This window comes from Spermophilus citellus, assembly GCF_964194105.1.
Source record: "Spermophilus citellus genome assembly, chromosome: 2".
Taxonomy (NCBI): domain Eukaryota; kingdom Metazoa; phylum Chordata; class Mammalia; order Rodentia; family Sciuridae; genus Spermophilus; species Spermophilus citellus.
The window spans coordinates 17,400,144-17,420,471 of NC_138183.1; the positions used below are offsets into that span (position 1 = coordinate 17,400,144).

General features: G+C 47.5%; 1 protein-coding gene across 3 annotated transcripts in view; it reads left to right on the plus strand.

Annotated features, from left to right (window-relative positions):
- Window positions 1-5,514: 5,514 nt before the first annotated feature.
- Window positions 5,515-20,328, plus strand: part of ASTN2 (astrotactin 2) — an 856,022-nt gene continuing 841,208 nt past the window's right edge. For 2 of the 3 annotated variants that reach the window (XM_081282176.1, XM_081282177.1), the window contains exon 1: window positions 5,665-6,285. In XM_081282176.1, coding sequence (XP_081138302.1) covers window positions 5,802-6,285 — 484 coding nt within the window. In that variant the 5' untranslated portion in view covers window positions 5,665-5,801. Of the gene's footprint in view, window positions 6,286-20,328 lie in introns of all 3 variants that reach the window. The other variant, XM_081282178.1, reaches the window with a different exon arrangement.

The following is a 20,328-nucleotide window of genomic DNA, read 5'->3' on the forward strand; positions in this document are numbered from 1 at the left end:
AGGTAAAGATTGACCATAATCTTGTCACTGATCCTATTCCAGCTGATGGAGCTGGGCTCAGCAAAGGTCAAGATGCTGAGGAGTTGGCAGAGGGGAGGCCGAGAGAGAGAGAGAGAGAGAGAGAGAGAGAGAGAGAGAGAGAGAGAGAGAGGGGGGGGGGGGCTGGGCGGGGGGCTGAGATGCTGAAGGGAAGGAGAGGTAACAGGATGTGCTAAGTGATGAATGGAGTCCACGTGCTGGGGAGAGCAAAGCAGGATTAAAAAGACGGTGTGAGTTACAGAGAAGGCAGTGATTGAAACCATAGAAAACAAATGGCAGAGATCCCTGGGCACAAAGAGGATGGATGGGAGGTTGAGCTCAGATGGAGTCAAGATGGAGCCCAAGATAGCACTCTCCTGTCCTGAACCATGGTTTATTTGTGTGCTTGTGATCATCTTGAGGCTGAAGGAGGAAGGGCTGTTAAAATTGCTTGAATCCTGTAAAGCTGGGAAGGAAAGAGGAGAAAATACAAAGAAGAAGGAAGGAAGCATGAAGGAAAAGAGAGAGGGAGAGTAGGAGGGATGTTTTATTGTAGAATTAAAAAGGAAGGTCTATTTTATCTTCTGTGGAAGCATGGATAATACCCAGTACAGTGCTGGTCTCAGAGTTAGACCTCAATAAACATGTGATCATTTGTTGGAAAAATGCTTACTTTGCATCTCTACCCTGAGTCGGTTAACTACTGGCTGGTGGGCAGACATTGATAATAGAGATCACTTGGCCTTTGATATCTTACAGCTCTAGCTTTAGTGGGGAAAATATATCCAGACAATACACTAATAAATGGATAATTAGTAAAATATGGAATAAGTGCAATTAAAAACTTGAAAGGAGGGATGAAAGGACATAAGGGGGAGGGCAGAAAGGGGATTACAGACTGGTGGGGGGTCATCATAGGGAAAGTGCTATTAGCTGTATATATGGGGAGAAGGAGAGCATGCTGAGGGTGGAGGAGCTCTGCAGGCAGAAGGGCGGAACTCTAGGAAGTTGGGAAGTACTTAAAATACTCCAGGAGCAGAAGAGAGATCAGTATGCCTTTCAGAGTGCAATGGTGGCCAGGATTGTGTAACAAGAGGCTGGAGGAGAAATCAGCAGGGAGATACCATAAGATGATGGGATTCACGTACAACACTAATGAGAACCTCATAGGTGCTAGACAGTTTCATACACCTGGTCTCATTTAATTCCCATAATGAACCTGAGAAGTGGGTACTACTCTCCCCATTTCACAAATGGGAAAACTAAAGGTCTACACATGCTATTAAGTGACCCGATCCAGTAGGTAAATAGCAAAATTGCCAACCCCTGCTTTTCCAATGACACTAGACACCAGTTTGCCTCATTCACATGGTATGAATGGATGAAAAGATTTAGAAAAACAGAATAGATTATGGATGAGACTGAAAAAAGAGGGAAAGAGAAAAATATCACAAAACTACCTAGGAAGGCAAATATGAAGTACAAAAGGTAAAGCAAGAGGAAACATTTTTCTGGGGAGATTGGGAAGAAGACAGAATGAAGGGGAATTTCACATCAATGTAGTCAGAAATGGAGGTATAGTGGGCCCTAAAGAAGAATAAATTTAATAAACAATAAAATGTAACTCATTATATCAATAATGAATTGTAACTCAACAAAGTAAGGAAGGGAAAAGGGGAGGAAGGGGCAGAGGGGGAGAAGGGTAGGGGCTGATGGCCACAGGACTGGGCCTTCAAGAGTGAAGAGGACTGTTACAGCATATTGGAGAGGGGTGCAGAGGGACTGGTGCAAGGCAGACAGAACAGGAATTCAGAGTCAGATTTTCTTGTGTTCCATCTCTTGGTCACCACATGGTCAAAGTCAAGTATGTTAGCTTCCCTGAGCCTCTGATTTCACATCTACCAAATGGGACAACAAGTCCTACCCCAGTTACTACTGGCATTATGTATCAGAGTAATAGTTAGGATTTACTGAATACTGTTGTGGCTTGGATATCAATTGTCCCTTAATGGCTCACACATTGAAGGCTTGGTTATTAATGCAGCAGTGTTCTGAGGTGGTACTCTTGGGAAGTGACTGGATCATGAAGGATTTGACTTCATGAATGGTTTAATCCATTGATGGATTCATAGGTTAAATGGACTTCGGGAATGGCTTTGTTACACAAATGGGTCTTTCTTTGATTCTTGACTAACATGAAGTAAACAGCTTAGCTCCACAACAAGCTCCCTGCCATTGATGTTCTGCCTTCCCAAAGGCATAAAAGCAATGAAGACCAGCAACCATTAACTGAAAACATGAGCCAGAATGACTCCTCCTTCAGTTTGATTTTTCTCAGGTAGTTTGTCACAGCAATAGAAAACTAACACATCCATCTCCTATCTTTTAAGTGCTTTGCTTAAGGGGGTTGTGAGGAATTTCTGAAGCCTCACAACCACCATAAGGCAGGAATTGTCATCATTCTTTGATATATTACATAAAGTTCTGAAATCACAGAGCATGTGTTCAGAAATATGAGTTCTTTTCCTGTGGTCATTCCAGAGTTGGCACCACCTACTACATAAAAGTGGCACTCCTTGTCTGCCTTTCCATACTGTCTTAATTTACTCCCTCTCTCCCTCACTATACATTCTCCATTTCCCATCATCCAATTTACCCTCTCTGCCCTCCATCTGTTTTCACCTTCTGTGTTTTCAGGCAGGTGTCTTGGTTGCAAGCAACAGAAACCAATGCTGAATAATTTAAGCAGGAACAGAATTCAGTAAAGGGAGCTTAGATTACATAGAATCACCAGAAGGATACTGGATCTTGGTTTAGAGTACCAGAAATGAAGAGCACCACTCAAAATCACAACACATAACTGGACTGGTGAAGATATTGTTGCAATCACTACCAGGTATTAACAGGGCAATTCACATTGTTGGCACCAATGACACAGGACTCTGGGCATGCAGAAACAATTCTGGCAGCAAAGAAACTTGGATGTCACTACCTCCAATGTTGCAACTTTGGCCCCAGATGGATTATATCTGGTTCCAGTTTCCTTCTTGACATCTGAGATAAATAAATCTGATTGGTGAAGTCTGTATCATGTGCCCAACTCCTAACAGCAATGGAGACTGATAAGCTATCTAGAAATTTTATCTTCTTCATGAGAAGTGGGCTGTACCCCAGAGAATGGACACCCCCTGCAATGTAAGAAAATGATTTGTTCAGATGGAAAAGAATTGGAAAAAAGTTTCAAATGCCAGCTTTAGCCTGAATTCCCAGTCCCATGCTCTTATTTCTTTATGGCTCAGCTCTAATGCCACCACCTCTGAGAAGCTTTCTTTGATTTCTCTGAGCAGAACTCACAACATACCTCATAGAAGAAACACATGTCCACCTGCCTGCCTGATACCTGAAATAAATTTTTTACATGACTCATGTCTGCACTCCTTTCTCATTATCAGATCAGTAATGGCAGTAGCTGTGTTTGCCCATCTCTGCACCCCCATATAGAGCCTGGTAGGATGTTTGCTAGTGAATGAATGAATGAAAGTTTTGGTCTCATTGGACAGGCCTTTGTACCAGAGGTCCATGAAGGACTTGCACAGACTCTGCCTTACATAACGGAGCCCTTTTTTCCTGGTGTGCACTTCTATAAATGGACTATGTCAGCATATTTGAAGAAAGGGCCATAGAGAATCAGAAAGCCCCATTGCAGAGGATAGTGGCGGATTGTAAGGGTACAAAGGAGAGACTGAGGGAGGCAGGGTGACATATTTTGGAGGAGTAAATGAACTGGAGCAGGCATCAGAGAGGCAGGAGACAGTTTAGAATCAGAGGACTTGAAAGGCCAGATTCCCTCCCCTTCTCCATCCTTTGGGTTCACAGATTAGTAAACTGAGACAGGAGAATCATATACCTTACAAAGCTCAGAGAGATAACAGACCCAACTCTGCTCATGCAGATTAGCCATTTACAGCATCTTTGATGGGTGGGTTTTTCCAAGGTCACTGAGGACAGTGGGATTTAATGGAAATAGACAAGGCTTTGAAGTCTGTAATTGAAATCTGAGCTCTTGAGCTCCTTAATTGTGTGACCTTGGAAAGTCCTTTCACTTCCCTGACCTTCTGATCTCAGTTTCCTTGTATGGGCAATGGAAATCATAATACCCATCTCATTGGATTATGGCTATGTATGAACGCTAACATATATACATGTCTAGCACTTTAAGGATGCTTACTAAACATTATTATGAAGTCTAAAGTCACAAAACAGATACCCCCTTATTTTCAGTACTCTGCCTTTATCCAAAGTTATACAAAGGCAAAAATAATGTGATAGGAGAGGCAAAGAGCAATTCATATGAAGGGTTAAAGATAGTAAAAAGGAGAGGAAAGGGAACAGCTAGGAGAACGTTTAATGCACAGAGACTGCACAAAAGTTGCAGATGGGCAAGCCAGACCCATGTGGGAAATGGCTCAGAAATTACAGGGAGGAAACATTTATAAGATTAAAGTCAAGATGAGGAAGAAGAAAAGGAGTGGAAAGATGAAAGAGAGAACAGAGAGTGGCAAGATGAAGAAAAGTAGGGGAGAGAAGATGGGGGCATACATAAGCTCTGGATCCTTGCTGAGATGACCTCTCCTGGAGGGCTTGAACAGAGACAGAATCAGCCCAAGGCCAAAGAGCGCTCTATTTGAGGTCCTAAATTTACAGCCCAACTTGAATCTCGGACTAGAAATGAAGAATTGGTGAGCAGCCCCTTCCCCTGGGAAGTGGGCAGAGGATCTCCAAGCCAGGGTGAGCCAAGAGTCAACTATATAATGGATCTCTACCCAGTGCCCTTTTCAGGAATTTCACACACAGAGCAAAAGCAGCCAACTAGAGCTGCTCCAAACTGGGAGTAAGGATCCAAAATAAAAGTGCATATGTGGGCTGCTTAGCAGGGTAGCAGCTAGGGGGCCAGAGCAGTCCTGCTGGAGTTGGCGAGGGCAGTGTGGTGTTAAAGAGAGTGGAGTTCCAAGTCTCTGTCTGTCTACTAGCCATTAGTGAAACCACCAGGGAGGCCTCCTTGAGGGGTGAGCTGTGGTCTTGGCAATGGAAGGATGAATGCGTGAGTTGCAGGCAAGTGGGTGGGAAGGGGGTTCTAAGACCACAGGAAGTTATTTTAGGGACTACAAAAAGGTAGGGGACTAAAGACCCTAAAGACCGGACTTGTCCTTGGGCCTAAGGGGAGTCAAAGTTATGTCTTAGCCTTTCAGCGGCTCGCTGTACCCCCGGGGAGGCGGGGCCTTGAGCAGGGCTGGGCTGAGGCGCGCCCCCAGGTGCAGTCTCTGGCTTGAGCGAGGGGTGGGGTGAAGCTAGGAAAGCTGGGTTGAGCTAAGGAGGTTAGAGGGGACGCTAGTGGGTCCTTAAGTGTTAGAATTTTGGAGAGGCGTGTTGGGGCTAAAGAACGTTGTGAGGACGGCATTGGGGGATCCTGGGAAAGGGGAGGGAGCGTCTGGGACTTGCACGAGGCCGGGCGGAGCCTCCGAAACGCTCGGGGTCTGCCGGGGGAGCCAGGGAAGACGGGCAGGCGGCGGGGCCCGGGGAGGCGGCGCGGGGGGGCGGTCCAGGGCCGATCGGGAGGCGGAGCCCGGAGCTGGGGGCTGCTGGCTAGCGGCTCTGTCGGCTCCTCAGCTTGGGCGTCCTGGTTCGCTTTGGCGTCCGCGGTCTCCGTCTTCGCCGCTGCCTCCTCTTCTTCCTCCTTCGCCACCGCCACCGCCACCACCCGCAGCACCGCAGCCCCTCCCGCCATGGCCGCCGCCGGCGCCCGGCGTAGCCCCGGCCCCGGCTTGGCGCTCCGGGGGCGGCCGAGGCTCGGCTTCCACCCGGGGCCGCCGCCACTGCCGCCGCCACTGCTGCTGCTGTTTCTGCTCCTGCTGCCGCCGCCGCTGCTGGCCGGCGCCACCGCCGCCGCCTCGCGGGAGCCCGACAGCCCATGCCGGCTCAAGACAGTCACGGTGTCCACGCTGCCCGCCCTGCGGGAGAGCGACATCGGCTGGAGCGGCGCCCGCTCTGGGGCCGCGGCCGGGGCCGGGGCCGGGGCTGGGACCGGGGCCGGAGCCGCCGCCGCCGCCGCCGCCGCCGCCGCCGCGGCTGCCGCGTCCCCGGGCTCCGCGGGCTCGGCCGGCACAGCCGCTGAGTCGCGCCTCCTGCTCTTTGTGCGTAATGAGCTGCCGGGGCGCATCGCAGTGCAAGATGACCTGGACAACACCGAGCTGCCTTTCTTCACCCTGGGTAAGACTAGACGCCGGCACACGCGGGATCCCAAGGAACCCTGGACCCCTAAGTGAGGCCAGACAAGTGGGGGCGCCCTGGGGATCCCCACCCAGGCTGCCCGAGTGGGGTTGGCAAAGGGCAACCTGAGGGCCCCGGAGGGCGCACAGGTGGTTGGAAAGGAGTGTGGTGCAGGAGGTCCTGGAGAGAGCGCGACGGGAGCCCGGGGGCGTGCCAGTGGTCCCGCAGTGGGGACCTGTCCCTTTGCCTCTCAGTCCATATATTGAACTGTGCCCCATCCATCCCGGACGCCAGAGACTCAAATCGATGAGTGTACACTGACTATAGAGTCTCGGTCAGCCCCCTCTCTGAAAACAGTTCGCGATCAACCCTCCCACTGCTCCTCCAGCCATGGTCACTGGCCGCCCACGGCAACCACCAGCTCACTCTCGCCTTGGAGTTATGGGTTCAGCCCTTCCAGAGAGATATTCTCGAGAATCACAGCGGAGTAGCTCCATTTATAATGACCAAGCCCGCAAAAGCTCATCTTCTGTATGGGCTGGATGACCTTGGCTAAGTCGCTTCTCCTCTCTGAGCCTTAGTTTTGACCTTCCGTGAAATGGGGCTGGAATCGATTGAGTGATTTCCGAGGACTGGGATTCTGATTCCAAGGTCTCCACTTTTAGATTGGTTCTCTACCCTCGTTATCGCTTTGGTTTTCTACTCTCCTGGCAGAGAGTAGGTTTGTCCTCCCAGCTCAATCCCCCGGCTAATAATAATAACTTAACAGCAAGAAAAGGGAGGGGAAAGGAAAGGGTGGGTGTAGGGGGGCTCAAACGGAAAAGTTAATCAGAAAGTTCGCCAGCAGCTTTGCTGCCTGCTGATTCCCGGCGCGAATCCCGGAGGAGTCGGCCCTTCCGTGGAGCTGTGGGAAGCGCGTCTGATTTCCCACCCGGGTAATTGATAGCTTAATTATCTCGGAGAGCGTTTACAAAAATGTTGTTCCCCCTTAGCTCTCCCGCGCTTGCTGCTCGCTGGCTCTCCCCTCCCCTCTTGGGGGCGCGGGCCGATTGGTTGTCTGAGCTGGCCAACAACAGCGCCTTACGGGCGCCGAGGGCTAGCCAGGCTCCCGACCTCTCTTCCTGGGGTCCTTGGGCTCTGGCATCGCGGGGGTGACCGGCCTTGGTGGTCAGCGCCCTTAGGTTCCCTGCCTGAGCCTCCGGGGTTAACTCCTTGCTCGCCGGAGAAGCCCTGCAGAGTAACTCTCCTGGGAACCCTGATATTTAAAAATATATTTTGTGACACCCCAATTCTCTTCCCCTTTATTCAGGCTGCCTATGGGGATTTGAGCGAGTGCCAGGCTCTCTCCTGGTCTGGGCTTGATCATCCAGGTTGGGGCCGCCCTAGGCTCTCCTGGCTGGCTGTAACCTGAGAGTGCAGAGCTTTCTGGGAGGCAAAGCAGGAAAGCTTCTTACAGGTTCCCTGGGGACTTCCCATGGAGGCGCGTCTGACTTGCAAGGCATACAACACACACACACACACACACACACACACACACACACACACACACTCAGACATGCGCGCACGCGGACACACACACACACACACCAGTACCCCTTCCCACGTGCACCTGAGGGGCTGTCCATGTCCATGGAAGTGGATGAGAGTGGGGATGAATTCTTTAGGCACTGAGCTAAAAAAATTCATCTCACAGCTCCTGTTTCCTGGACTGGAGGAGGGTGTGGGAAGGGTGGCATGGTGGGGAAGTCCTGCCACTGACATAAAAGATAACCCTTTGTGACACTTCCAATCCTCCAAATCTTTCTACTCCAACATATGGTGAGAACTCAGCTCCTAAATGGCCATTCAAAGGACGGGGAAGGGAATCCGCCCTTGAGTGCCCTGACTTGGCAGTGAGAACCCCAGAGCATTCCAGTTCCTCAAAGATGTGGAGGACCAAGTCCAGCCAGCCATAGATGCCCCAGAATTCCTGGAACTAGCAATCCTTGCCATTTTAAACTTTTGCTTTCAAGGGGATGAATGCTTGGGACTCTGAGGCAAACAGAGTGAGGAACTGGAAGTCTTGAATCCACTAGGATCCATGTGTCAGCTTGAGAGTCCCCCTGAGTCCTCCACTTGCAGCCTTCCACTCTCTCTGACGCACAATTGCTGAGCCTTGTGGCTGGGGACTGCCTGCCCCACAGAGTGGCCAGGTGCTCTCTTCCTTGGCAGCACTGAGCCCTTTGGATGCACGCTGGGATTGGGTTCCTACCTCCTCCTCCCCCAAGCGCCCTGGATGGCAGCTCAAGTTCTCCGACAGGGATTTGGCTAGCGAGGTAGTCACCAGATGGCAGGGTATAGCAGGAGCTGTGTAGGGAGACGTGGGCTTTTTATTTGTGTTGGTCTTCGACTGTTTGCATGTAAACACGGAGTGCACAATGAGCTCTTGGAGGGCCAGACTGGCTGGCAGTGAGGGTTGTGGTGGTGGTAACGGGGAATGACATATGAGTTATTCATGGTCATCTCTTTTTGAGGTCCCAAGGCAACCCCATCCCATCTTCAGACCTTTTAAACTTCCTGCCCAGTGGTTTTCTCTGGTGAGTTAGGCAAGACTTTCTCTACTAGTTTGTCTGTTCACGGAATTTGGAGATGACCAGGTGCCACAGCTAGGTGTATAAAGTTGGGGCCAAACCCTGCCAGTAGTGGGGAGTGTTTAGTCACCACTAGGGGGTGATGGTGTCTGCCAAAGGCTTCCTGACATGCTTTGGGTCCTGGGTCCAGAGTTACTGTTGGTAAAACATTTCTGTTGTTACAGTGGTGGTGGTGGGGGGGGCAAACAAACAAAAGGTAGATTTTCCATTTTACCCTAAATTCAGTTTGTGAGCCTCAAAGCAATTCTGCACACACTGCCTACCCTCCCCATTCTCCAAAGTCACCTTCCTACCTGGCCGTGCCTCACTGCGTTTTGCCTTTTTTATTTGAGTGATTGGCTCTGTTATTGGTAACCTCTCAATGGAAAAGGACTTTTCTTCAATTCTGTTCCTTTTCATATTTCTACTCTCTTCATCAAGTTCCCGCCTGCTTTGTGTAGATGGAAGTTTCCCTCAGATGTGAAAGATCCCCCAAGTTTCTGTGCTTGGTTCTCTTTTTTAGAATCTGATTATAAGTCAATGACATTGACAAAGTGAATTTCCCTGAAAGTGATTGAGAATAGCAAGTAGTTATTGAATCTTTAATGTATTGCTCAGAGTTTAACTCTTGCTGTGTGTTATTAAGTCACACAAAATGCATAGAGTGGGCACTACTGTTATTCCCAGTTGACAGATGAGGAAGCTTTCTTAGAGGTCAAGTACCTTGTCCAAAGTCACACTGAGAGTACATGGTATATCTAGAACTGGAATCCCAGTCTGTTTGAGACTTACCTCCTTGGTAAATGCCAACCTGGTATTCTGATCCTACACACTATGAGGGTATGGCACCAGGCAGATAAACAGAATAGCCATTAACAAGACAAGGACCTTTCTACATATGAATTTCAGTCACATTGGTGGGCAGACGTATCAGCGTTTGAAAGTGAGACATGAGTTAAATGACCTCCAGTGACCCTGGCAGCTTAAAGTTCCATGACTCATAAGATGTCAAAGGGCATTCTTCTCAATGGTGCCCATGAGTGATAAAGACCATATATTCTGTGAACATCAGGAAAGAAAGACATCTCCATAAACTTGCAGAAGATTTGGGACATTTTCTGGACCAGAAAAAACCTGGGTAGGTGTTGAAGGATTTAATAGAATATTTCAAATGCTGAATGCTAAATGTGGCTTGGGAACGTAAGGTTGGTTAGGATCTGGAAATCTCCACCCTGGCTCACTGTGACCTTGAACAAGTCATTTATCCCCCAGAGCTTTAATTCTTTGTGCTATAAAATGAGTGGGTAGATGAGCCCTAAAATAATCCTTTGGTGTAAAGATCCTGTGAACTTGAAGTGCCCTGACCTACACCATGACTCTGACTAGCTCCTCTTGCTTCTTACTGTGTGTTTCCCTGTGCATGGGGGTGTTGGGAGGATAGATTGAAAGGAAAGGCTTTGAATAGGAGCAACTGCCAGCGCAGGGCTTCTGAGGTGAACCTGCACGCCTCTCAGTCCTCATTTACCCCCAGGCAGCCCCAGAGTCTGCTTGTGGATTTAGCTTTCATGCCCACAGGTAGGGAAATGTCATCCTTTTTCCTGTGCTTGATAGTGGCCAAGCCAGGCAGTTTACCACCTGCCTTGATTCAGCAAAAGGGGGAAAAAGCGATAACATCGAATAACTACTCATTGTCAACATTTCTTAGTGATTTGCTTTGCCATGTAAACCCAATAGGAGAAGAATGTGCTCCCTATTTGGGGAAGGAAGTCTGCAGAAGGAAAAGCCACCCAGGAGTATATCTTTAAATGCACCCACCTGGGCAGGTCCTCCAGTATCCTGGTGGTCTGTTCCAAAAGGATGCTCTTCTCAAGGAGCTGATTGGTCTGGGTGGAAGACAAAGATGTAGTCTGGAACTCCAAGCTGGGGTCCAGCAGAGGTTCCTTAAAATACAGATTAAAATGGATACTCAGAGAAAAACCTCCAGGGGGAGCGAGGGGCCGGCACTTTCCCAGAAGCGATACAGGGAAAAGGGAGTTTGGCTAAAGAAAAGCAATCCACAAAGGGCTGGAGAAACTTGCTGCATATGTCCACACACAAGGAACAATCCATGTTTTGTGGGGGATCTGAATTTTTAAAAATGTTCCAAAGGTGCAGAGTGGAGCTGAGTACTACAAGAGGGTGTGTCCCATGGAGCTGTCCAGCAACCCCGTGTGCTGACCTGCATTGTGGTAAGATCCAAATAGAGTGTTCAAGAGGAGACTAGAAGCTCTTTGGCAGGCACTTGAAGGAGGGACCCAAGCCTTGGGAGACATTTGGACTGTTTGCCCTTTTTGGTTTCTGGTTTGATTCTGAAGGTTAATACCCTTCTTTCAGAGGGAGGAAAAGGGGTTACAAATAGTAGTAAGGTCTGTAGATATTTCTGACCACAGAATATTCATTAACATCACTTCCAGTGTTCTCTGCTGTGTGAGAGATTCTGGGATGAAAAATAGGGAGACCTTGTCTTGAAACAAAGCTAGGCTTAAAACCGTGTATGCAGTTTCCTCATTGGGACACCAGGTTTCTTATCATTAAATGAGTTATTCAGGTAACACTCAGATTTCAAGGTTCCATCTGCTTTGATACTCCACATTTCTGGGACATTGTTAATGAGGGTCTTGAATAGGGGTTGAGGTATTTAGAGAACTCTGATCTGAGTCTTCTTCCCTTTTCCATTCACTTTCCTTACTCTATACCCTACCCTACCTCTTGCCAGCTCAAAGCTGATGAAATCTATTTAATACTTAGGGCAGAGAGAAATGCATAGTCTGCTCTCAGCAAGTTCTTTGTTACTGAGGGAGAAATGGGGCAGGGAGAAGGGAGGAATCCGCTCAGTTGTCAGAGAGGCTTGGGCTCAGGCCATGACAACCAGATTTGCTGTTTCTGGGGGTGTTGGGGGTCAGGGACCCCAGCGAGACAGCAGAAGCTATGCAAGCTTTGCTGTGACCCAGAAGTTGATTGTTTTCCTGCGCTGAGCCCTCGGGTCACAGATATGTTCTATAATTCTCATTTGCAGCAAGTGGGGCAGGAGGTTTGACCAGGACTCTGGCAGGCAAAGCCTCCTTCTTTGTGTGGTGTTCTAGGCCCTGTGTGTCATCTGACAGTGGGAGCATCTCTGCTGGAGGTGGAAGGATGGAGACTGACCGTGGCCTCCTGGGTGACATCTGGAAACTGTTACTGCAGCAGTTCACTTTGATGGGCTTCTAGCAGCACACACTCTCCGAGAGCATCAAATTCACTGTTTCCACTATGTGTGGTGACATTGAAGTTCAGACAGAGAAAAGAACCTACAAGAGGGCCCACAGCTCACACTTAGAGCTAACAACCTTCAATTCCTCTCACAATGTGGGACCTCTCACAGTAGTACTGGGTTTCCCTAAGCCCAGGATCTCCTCCTCTTGCCAATAAATAAATAAATAAATAAATAAATAAATAAATAAATAAATAAATAAATAAATAGATAGACCTCTAAGGAGAAAAATCCCTAAGCCCAGGATCTCCTCCTCTTGCCAATAAATAAATAAATAAATAAATAAATAAATAAATAAATAAATAAATAGACCTCTAAGGAGAAAAATCTCCTTAAGGATTGAATTTGTTCTCCTTCCCAGGTAGGTGGAAAAAGTCTCTTCTAGGAAAGGAAAAGAAGAGTTGGGTTTAACCTTGGAGTAGAGCTGCATTAGGGAGATGCTTCCATTACAGAGCTGATGCTTTCCCAAGTTCTCACACTGACCAGCTAGTGGCAACAGAAGATTAACTATAAGCAAGAGAGCTGGCTTCCCTGCCTAGCGCCACAGCCTTTCCGCCCAGAAGGAGGCAGGCAGCAGGGCCTGCTCTGTTATCTAGTGCTTGCTCTCTGCTTTCACTAGCTTGTCCCTGCTGACTGTAGTTCTTTTGGACGTAGCCCCCAGGAAGACCACCCTTTTGAATGAAAAAGGGGTAGGTGTTGTCCACTCAATGTAAGATTCAAGACTGGAATATTTGCAGCTTCTGTACAGCATAGAATATACAAGCAGTACAGTCTGGGAGTTGAAATTTGACAAGGATGTTGTATGTTACCAAGCATTAGGGTTTTAACCATGTGAGGGAACCACTGGAGATCCGTGTTTCCACACCCTCTGTCTGGCTCAGCAGTTCTGTCCACCAGAGTTCCAACACTGAACTCCCTGGTCTGGCTGCTTCTAGCCTTATCCTCTTTAATCCAGCCTCTGTACTTGCAGAGAGAGTGATTTCATTAAAAGCCCAAATCTGATAATAGTTATCTTCTTTTTAAACACTGAAGGTTCCTTATTGTTCTTAGGGTAAAGTTAAAGCTCCCTACTGTAGTAAAAGTTTCATGAGTACAATCTGCAGACTGCCCTACTCTAAGAACCCTTCCTTCTCATTCTGTGTCTGTCTCCCCTGTGGGAAAATTTCTTCTCATCTTTCAAAACTAAATTCTCATGTCTTTGAGGTCTTTCCTATGTCTTCGCTCCAGCATTGAACACTCTGGGCCTTGGTCCCACTGTCAGTATAAAGACCATTATAGAATTGGGACCATTGAGCACCTGTGCTGTTCCAACATTGTGCTGGTGCTAAGGATATAGCAGAGGACCAAATACCAGGCACTCTTGCATGAAAGAGCCTCTATCCCTGTGTGTACCTGGGGGCTCATATTTGTGTGTTACTCTTTGAGGACAATAGCAATAAACATAATAAGTAAATTGCATAGCATGTGAGAAGATAATACATTGTGTAAAACAAAACAAAACAAAACAAAAAAGCAAAACAACAACAACAACAACAACAAAAAAAAAAAAAAAAAAAGGAAAAGAGAGCCAGGAGTTCACAGGTGAGGAGACTGGTTTTAATATTTAGCAGAGTAGAGCAAGAGGAGCTTATTGAAAATGGGAGATTGGAACAACAACTAAACAGATGAAGCAGTTAGCCAAAAAGATTATCTAGCAAAGGAATGTTCCAGGCAGAGATGAACTGCAGTAAGGCCTTACTCAGGAGCACCCTGGGATTGCTTAAGGCACTGCAGGAGGCTGGTGGGGCAAAAGTAGAGTGCGCCAAGGGAGGGCAGGAGCCGAGTCACCCAGGGATATATAGACAACAGTCAGAATTTGGACTTTGGTTCTGAGTACAGTGGAGAGCAGTGCAGGTGAGAGAGGATGGTGGCTTGAAGTAGACCAGCAATCTTCATAGTTGTGTGTCTCCTCCCCTACCTGCCAGGCTTGCCTGTGCACCCCATGAGCAGCAGACACACCTCCATTGTCTCTGCAGCTGCAATGTCTCACCCTGTGCTTGGCACGTCATAATGTACAGGAGATCTTAGATAACTGGTACCCTGATTTTGCCAATTTTCATCCCAGAATCCATACTGGGCAAAACTAGAGAGGTGTTGAAGTCCCACTTTTTCATTAAAAATGAGCTTACTGCCACCCCGGCCATGGAACGGTCCCTCTTCTGAACTCTAATTGCCAGTTCCTCTACTTTCTTCTGTCTGCTGATCATCTGTGGTGTTGGTAGGATGGTAAGGAGATCATTTGATTAGAGGGGAGAGTGCTGCGTTTAGGGAAGACCTCACCTTGAGTAGCTTAAAAGCCTACAGGATTAGAACCGGTACACCACAGCAGACAGAGGCATTGAATAGTTAGGGAGATAATACACCATGTTCTGGGATTATCAAATATCAGAAGTGGAAAGAATTTAGCATGGTATCTAAGCAAACCACTTGTTTCTAAAGATGGGGAAGTCAAGGTCACTGTGACAACTCAGTGATGGAGCAGATGCCAGATCCCAGATCTGCTGCCTCCTAGTCCAGTGTGTCTTCCCTCCACCTTAGAGGAAGGTCAGCTTAGGTGACCAGGATGGCAGAAGTGAAAATCCAGCACAGTGTAAAGTAACCCACTTTGTTCCTGATGTCTTCCACTCCAGCATTGAACCCTCTGGGCCTTGGTCCCACTGCCAGTATGAAGACCACTAGGGAATTCTAAATGACAAACATGGTTCATCTTAAGTAGTAGGTGAGCTCTGGAGCTCCGAGGAGTTAAGAAACACACCTTATGGCAAAGCTATTACACGGCTAAGTTCCGTCTAACCCCAGGTCTGCCTGGTTCCGTAGACGTGTTCTCTCTGCCTTGTGTGCTGCACAGAACTAGAGGTACTCATGAGTTTTTGTCCCTTAACAAACTCTTTTCTGTCCTATCTCTTCCTCGTCTCATTACCAGGAAGTTGTAGATCTTTCTTAGATACAGGAACTCAGGTGTGACAGCCTCACAAGCCCATGGGACCCAGCACCTTCTTTCTCTGTTGCCAGGAGCTGACTCTCCAGGGCCAGCACCTTTGCCCGCTCCTTGCTGCCCTGCAGAGAGGGCACCAGGCCTTGTCCCAGACCTGCTTGATGAGCTAATTCCTCCTGTGCTTCTGGGTTTCCTCCTCCCTTGCCTATCTCCTTGCCTCCCACCTTCTCCCTTCCTCCCACTGCCTTCCTGCCCTTCCTCTCTCCTGCATTCTTTCTGTCTCCTTCCCTTACCCTTCCTTCCTCCCAACCCTCAAGGATTTCCCACCTTATGCTATGTATAGTATACTAAGGAACCTGAGATCTGGTGCTTCCAGGAATTTATGTAAGCTCAATTTTCTTTCTAGTAATGGGAAGGCTGTCTGTTGTCGGAGAAGCAGCCCCTGTTAGGCTACGTGCATGTTCTCAGCCTGTCTCTGCCCAGCCCCAAGTAGGAATTTGATCTAAATTTTAGTGCTGTCTAATAGCACTGTATAATTTTTTTGTTCCTATCTCGAAAATGGGATGTATGTGTAAAAATTACTGTAGAGGTGTGTGTGTGTGTGTGTGTGTGTGTGTGTGTGTGTGTGTTGCTGAAGAATCCAAATAAATAGCAGACATTCATCTAGAATATTAGAACTAGATAATGTAATGCCTTTGAGATCCGACTCAGCCCCCTCACTTATTTAGCAAACAGAAGTGCCTTTTCCAAGTTCTCACAGCTAATCGAAAACAAAATCTAATTGCTAGTTCAGGCCCTCTGACTAAGAGGCGGTGTACTGGAGTCGAACGTGCCGGGTCTAAGGGCACAAAACTCTGGAATCAAGTCCTTCATGGACTCCTTTTTAACCTTAGACTTCATATGCCACTTCTCTGAGCCTGTGTTTGCTCATCAACAAAGTGAAGAAAACCCAGTCATCACTTTTCTGGGTTGCTCTGAAATTAATTTTGGAAAGCTCTCCATAAACCACATTTTCATCAGTGCCCAGAGGTGTGCACATTTTTTTTTGTGCCCTAAGGCGCATGATCCTTGTGGAAGTAGTTGTGTGTAAAGCACCTAGCTCGGCGTCTGGCACACAGTTTGCTTTCCATGCCTCTTTGCCACCTGGAGTCCTTTTTTTGGAAGGAGGTGGAAGTACGAATAAATAATGATTGTGAATTTCCTCCCTCTCCACTTCCTACTCCAATGTGCTTGGCCTATGCCTCTCCCTCCCCCCATTTTCCCTCCTCAGCAAGGCACAAAATGATGAAGTTGACCATTCATTGATCTCATCTGGTTCTGGGGAAGGCGGGTGGGGAGCAGGGAACTCCAAGGTCGTCTGAGGACAGTTTGGACAGAGAAGCATTAGAGACTGAGTCTAAGGCAGGTGGGTGTAGGGGGTGGCAGGAGGGTGGATTGCTTTCCCTTCTTGTGGTGGTTGCCTGACAAAGCCTTACTCTCAGTCACCCAGGGAAGTCACGAGTGGTTCTGCAAGCAGCCGAAAAGGGAAGGAACATTTCCATTAGCAGAATCAGCAGAAAAGAGATTTCCAGTCACAGTAATAGCTGCATTTGGGGGAATCATTTCAGTGGTGGCTGTGGGTGGAAGAGGAAAGGGGGCGGGGAGACAAGGAAAGGCACAAGGAGACGTCTGGTCTACTTGCCCAGAGCTGATAGCACTGAGTGACAGCCAGGTGACAAAGGAGGGCAGGGTGACTACTGCTAACCGGGGATGGTCCTTTGACCAACATCCTGGATCTTCCACCCTCCAGATGGACAGAGCTTCTTTGCGGGGAGTCCCTGTGGGAGGCTGTAGGCTTCCTGGATGCTGCCTTTGACTTTGCTCCAATTACCTGAATTACTCTTTTCAATACTTGCAGAGCCAGGAACAACTTCCTTGGCTCCTGGGATTTGTAGAAAGAAAAGGATCTTGATTTAGCTCAGTCTTTCCTAAAGTTAGCTTCTTTTCAGCATCTCCTTAGAGCCCAGGTTCTAAAGGCCAGAATTGCCAATGCACCTGGGGTGGGGCTGGGGAACCTGCACTTTAAGTGTCCTGAATCCTTGGCAGGTTCCTGGAGGACCTCTGTGAGGTGACGCTGTGCACACCTCTTCTGCCTCACCTCCTGATATTCCTTTTCCCATTTGTCAGCCTAGACTCACTGATGACTTACAGATTCCTGAGGGCAACCTGTGACCTGCATATTCCTGACCCCAGAATGAATATGCTGTTCTATATCCTGAGATCACTTTCCATCTCTTGATACATCAGACCAACTCAGAGACTCAATTAAGCTGCTTCCTCCTCCAGGGCCTCCCCTCAAGTTTGGTTACAATATTTATTTTCTGAATGCCTATACCACCAGCCCAGTATGATTGCCAAAATTATTAAATAAAAATACAGGATGTCCAGTTAAACTTGAATTTCAGATAAACAATGAATAGTTGTTTAGTACAAGCATATCCCATGGAGAACCTGGGACATATTTATGCTGAAGATGCCTCACTAGTTTCTGAAGTTCATTAATTGAGCATCCTGTGTTTGATTTGGAAACGCTACGGGGTGCTGTGGTTTGTCTCTTCCTCCCATCTGGGAGCACCTCACTGGTGTTCGGTTGGCCCTACACCTTGTTTATCCACATCTCCTCATCTTGGGAAATCACACTGTTATCCAGCCAGCTTTTCAAGCTAAAGGATCATATGCATTTCTTTCCCTTGCCTCTTTTTCTTTTGGCCATTCAACTCTTGGTTTTACTTCTGAAGTGACTCAAAATCCACTTCTCGAAATTCTCACTGCCACTTCTTTTGTCCAAGGCACCGTCCTTCCCAGCTGATCTCCCTCGGCTTGCCCATCCCCTTTCCTTTCTTTGTTCTATGCAGTGTACAGTCCACAGGCCAAATCCAGCCCTCTACCTGTTTTTCTTTTTCTTTTTCTTTTTTGGTATGGGGGATTGAACCCAGGGGCACTGAACCATTGAGCCATATCACCAGCCCTTTTATGTATTTTATCTAGAGACAGGATCTCATTGAATTGCTTAGGGCCTCACTAAGTTGCTGCAGCTGGCTTTGAACTCATGATCCTCCTACCTCAGCCTCCCAATCTTCTGGGATTATAGTCATGAGCCACTGCACCTAGCCCCATGCCTGTTTTTGTTATGGCCTTATGCCTGTTAATTAAAAAAAAAAAAGTTGAAAAAAATCAGAAGAGGAATAATACCTCATGAAAAGTGATAATTATACGGAACTCAGATGTCAGTGCCAATAAATAAAGATTACTGGAACATGGCCACAGTCATTTGTTTCTGTGTTGCTCTGGCTGCCGATGTTCTGTAGTGGCAGGGTCCAGTAGCCACAGCGTCTCAGTCCTGCAAAACTCAAATATTTACTAATTGTCCTTCATAGGAAAAGCTTGAAAATCCCTGCTCCATATAGTGGCCAAGTAATCTTTTCCAAAAAAACAAATTAGATCTCACTACTTCCCTGTTTAAAATCTTCAATTGCTTCTCATTGATCTTAGGATAAAAATCCTAATTCCTTTTTAGGGTCTACAGAATTCTCAATAATTCCCCTCCCTCTCTGAAATCGTTTTTCATCTTTTCTCTCTTGCCCACAAAAAGTGAATCTTATCTCCTTCAAGGAGTCTTCCCAGACCAAAGAGTGGCACCCTGTACACCTCCCTCCCATAGCTTTCTAGTCCATTGGTTTCAAAGCCTTTAACTGTCTGCTTGAGCTCTGTAGTTAGGAGACATCACACATATAGGTGCTGAGTACACACGATCTGAGAAAATGGGGAGGAATGGGGATGCCATTTTGTGAATACCACCTAAGAGGGAGTCTACCTCATCAGGTGTTTCTCTTGGGAGATTAAGAGGAGGATTCCAGTGGCTCAAGTTCATGAAATTTTTCAAGAATCACCTGATTTTTAGTAAATGCTACCACGTGTTGGTTAAGGAAACAAAAGTAAAAAGTCCAGTTTCCCAATCCCCAGAACCAGCCCTTGCCTCACCTTCCTTGCAATTGGACGGAGTTTAAGACAAGCCAAAGGAAGTCCCGTGGAAAAGGAACTCATGGAACCCAGGATCAGAGGAACGGTGGGGAGGGCTGGATGTTGAGTGCTGGGATTTGGTGCCATTTCTGCTGGGTGTTATGGTCAAGCTGATTTTCTGGGCTATCCCCATTTCTAATGTGATGAGACGAAGCCAAGTGGTTTATGAGTGGCTTCTCAGCTCTCTGGGCTCAGCAGGTGCTCCTGGGGGAACTTCTGAGGCTGGAACTGCAGCTAGATACAGTCCACTTCCTTCTTTCCCACTCGGCATCCTTCCTGGGGCCTCTGAAGATCAAACCCTTATCTCTGAACCCAGGTGTGACTGGGGTTTTCAAGTCCAGTCTCACACTAATTTGTTAGGGAATCTTCTTCAATTTCTTTCTCTTTGGCCTCCCCCAGGGAGGGAGACTAGAGAAGCTGACCGCTCAGCTCAAAAATAACCAATTACCTGTCTTCCTGTAGTGGGCCTCCTACTGTCTCTCCCTCCTCTTCTCTGTCCTCTTTGTTCCTGAAGCCTCTTTAAAACATCTCTCCAAAACCCAGACGCCTCTAGGGAGTTGCCCCCCCCCCTTCACCTGGCTCCCTGCCTCCAGAGAGGGAACAGAAGGTCTCTCTTCCCCACAAGGGATAGCAGGTGGGAGGGCTAGGCACTCAGAAATGGCTGCTGCAAACCTTCGAAAGCTAAACAGGTTTTGCAAGCCTGGTAACTACAGAACCGTGCTAGTTTGGGAGGTAAGTGCCTTCTTTCTGTCATTGACTTACTATGTGACTTAAAAAAAAATGACAATCCCCTCTTCCAGGGGTCTCACTTAAGATTAAGGAAATGTTCTAATAGCCTATTGTCCTTCAGGAAGTTGGGGAAGATTGGACCACAAAAGATACTCCAAGAAATTGCTGCTGGAATTCCAGGTGCCTGGGCCTATGCCCATCATATAGTAGAAAGTTAATAAATATTTGTTGAAAGAAAGAAAGAAAGCATGAATGATGAACAGAAAATATGTGTGGTCCTTCTGCCACTCTCTACTTCTGTATCCATGACAGTCACTTAACTGAATGAAGCCTTAGAGTCCTTCTCCATGCAAGGCCTTATCAGTCACTACTAGTCAATGAAA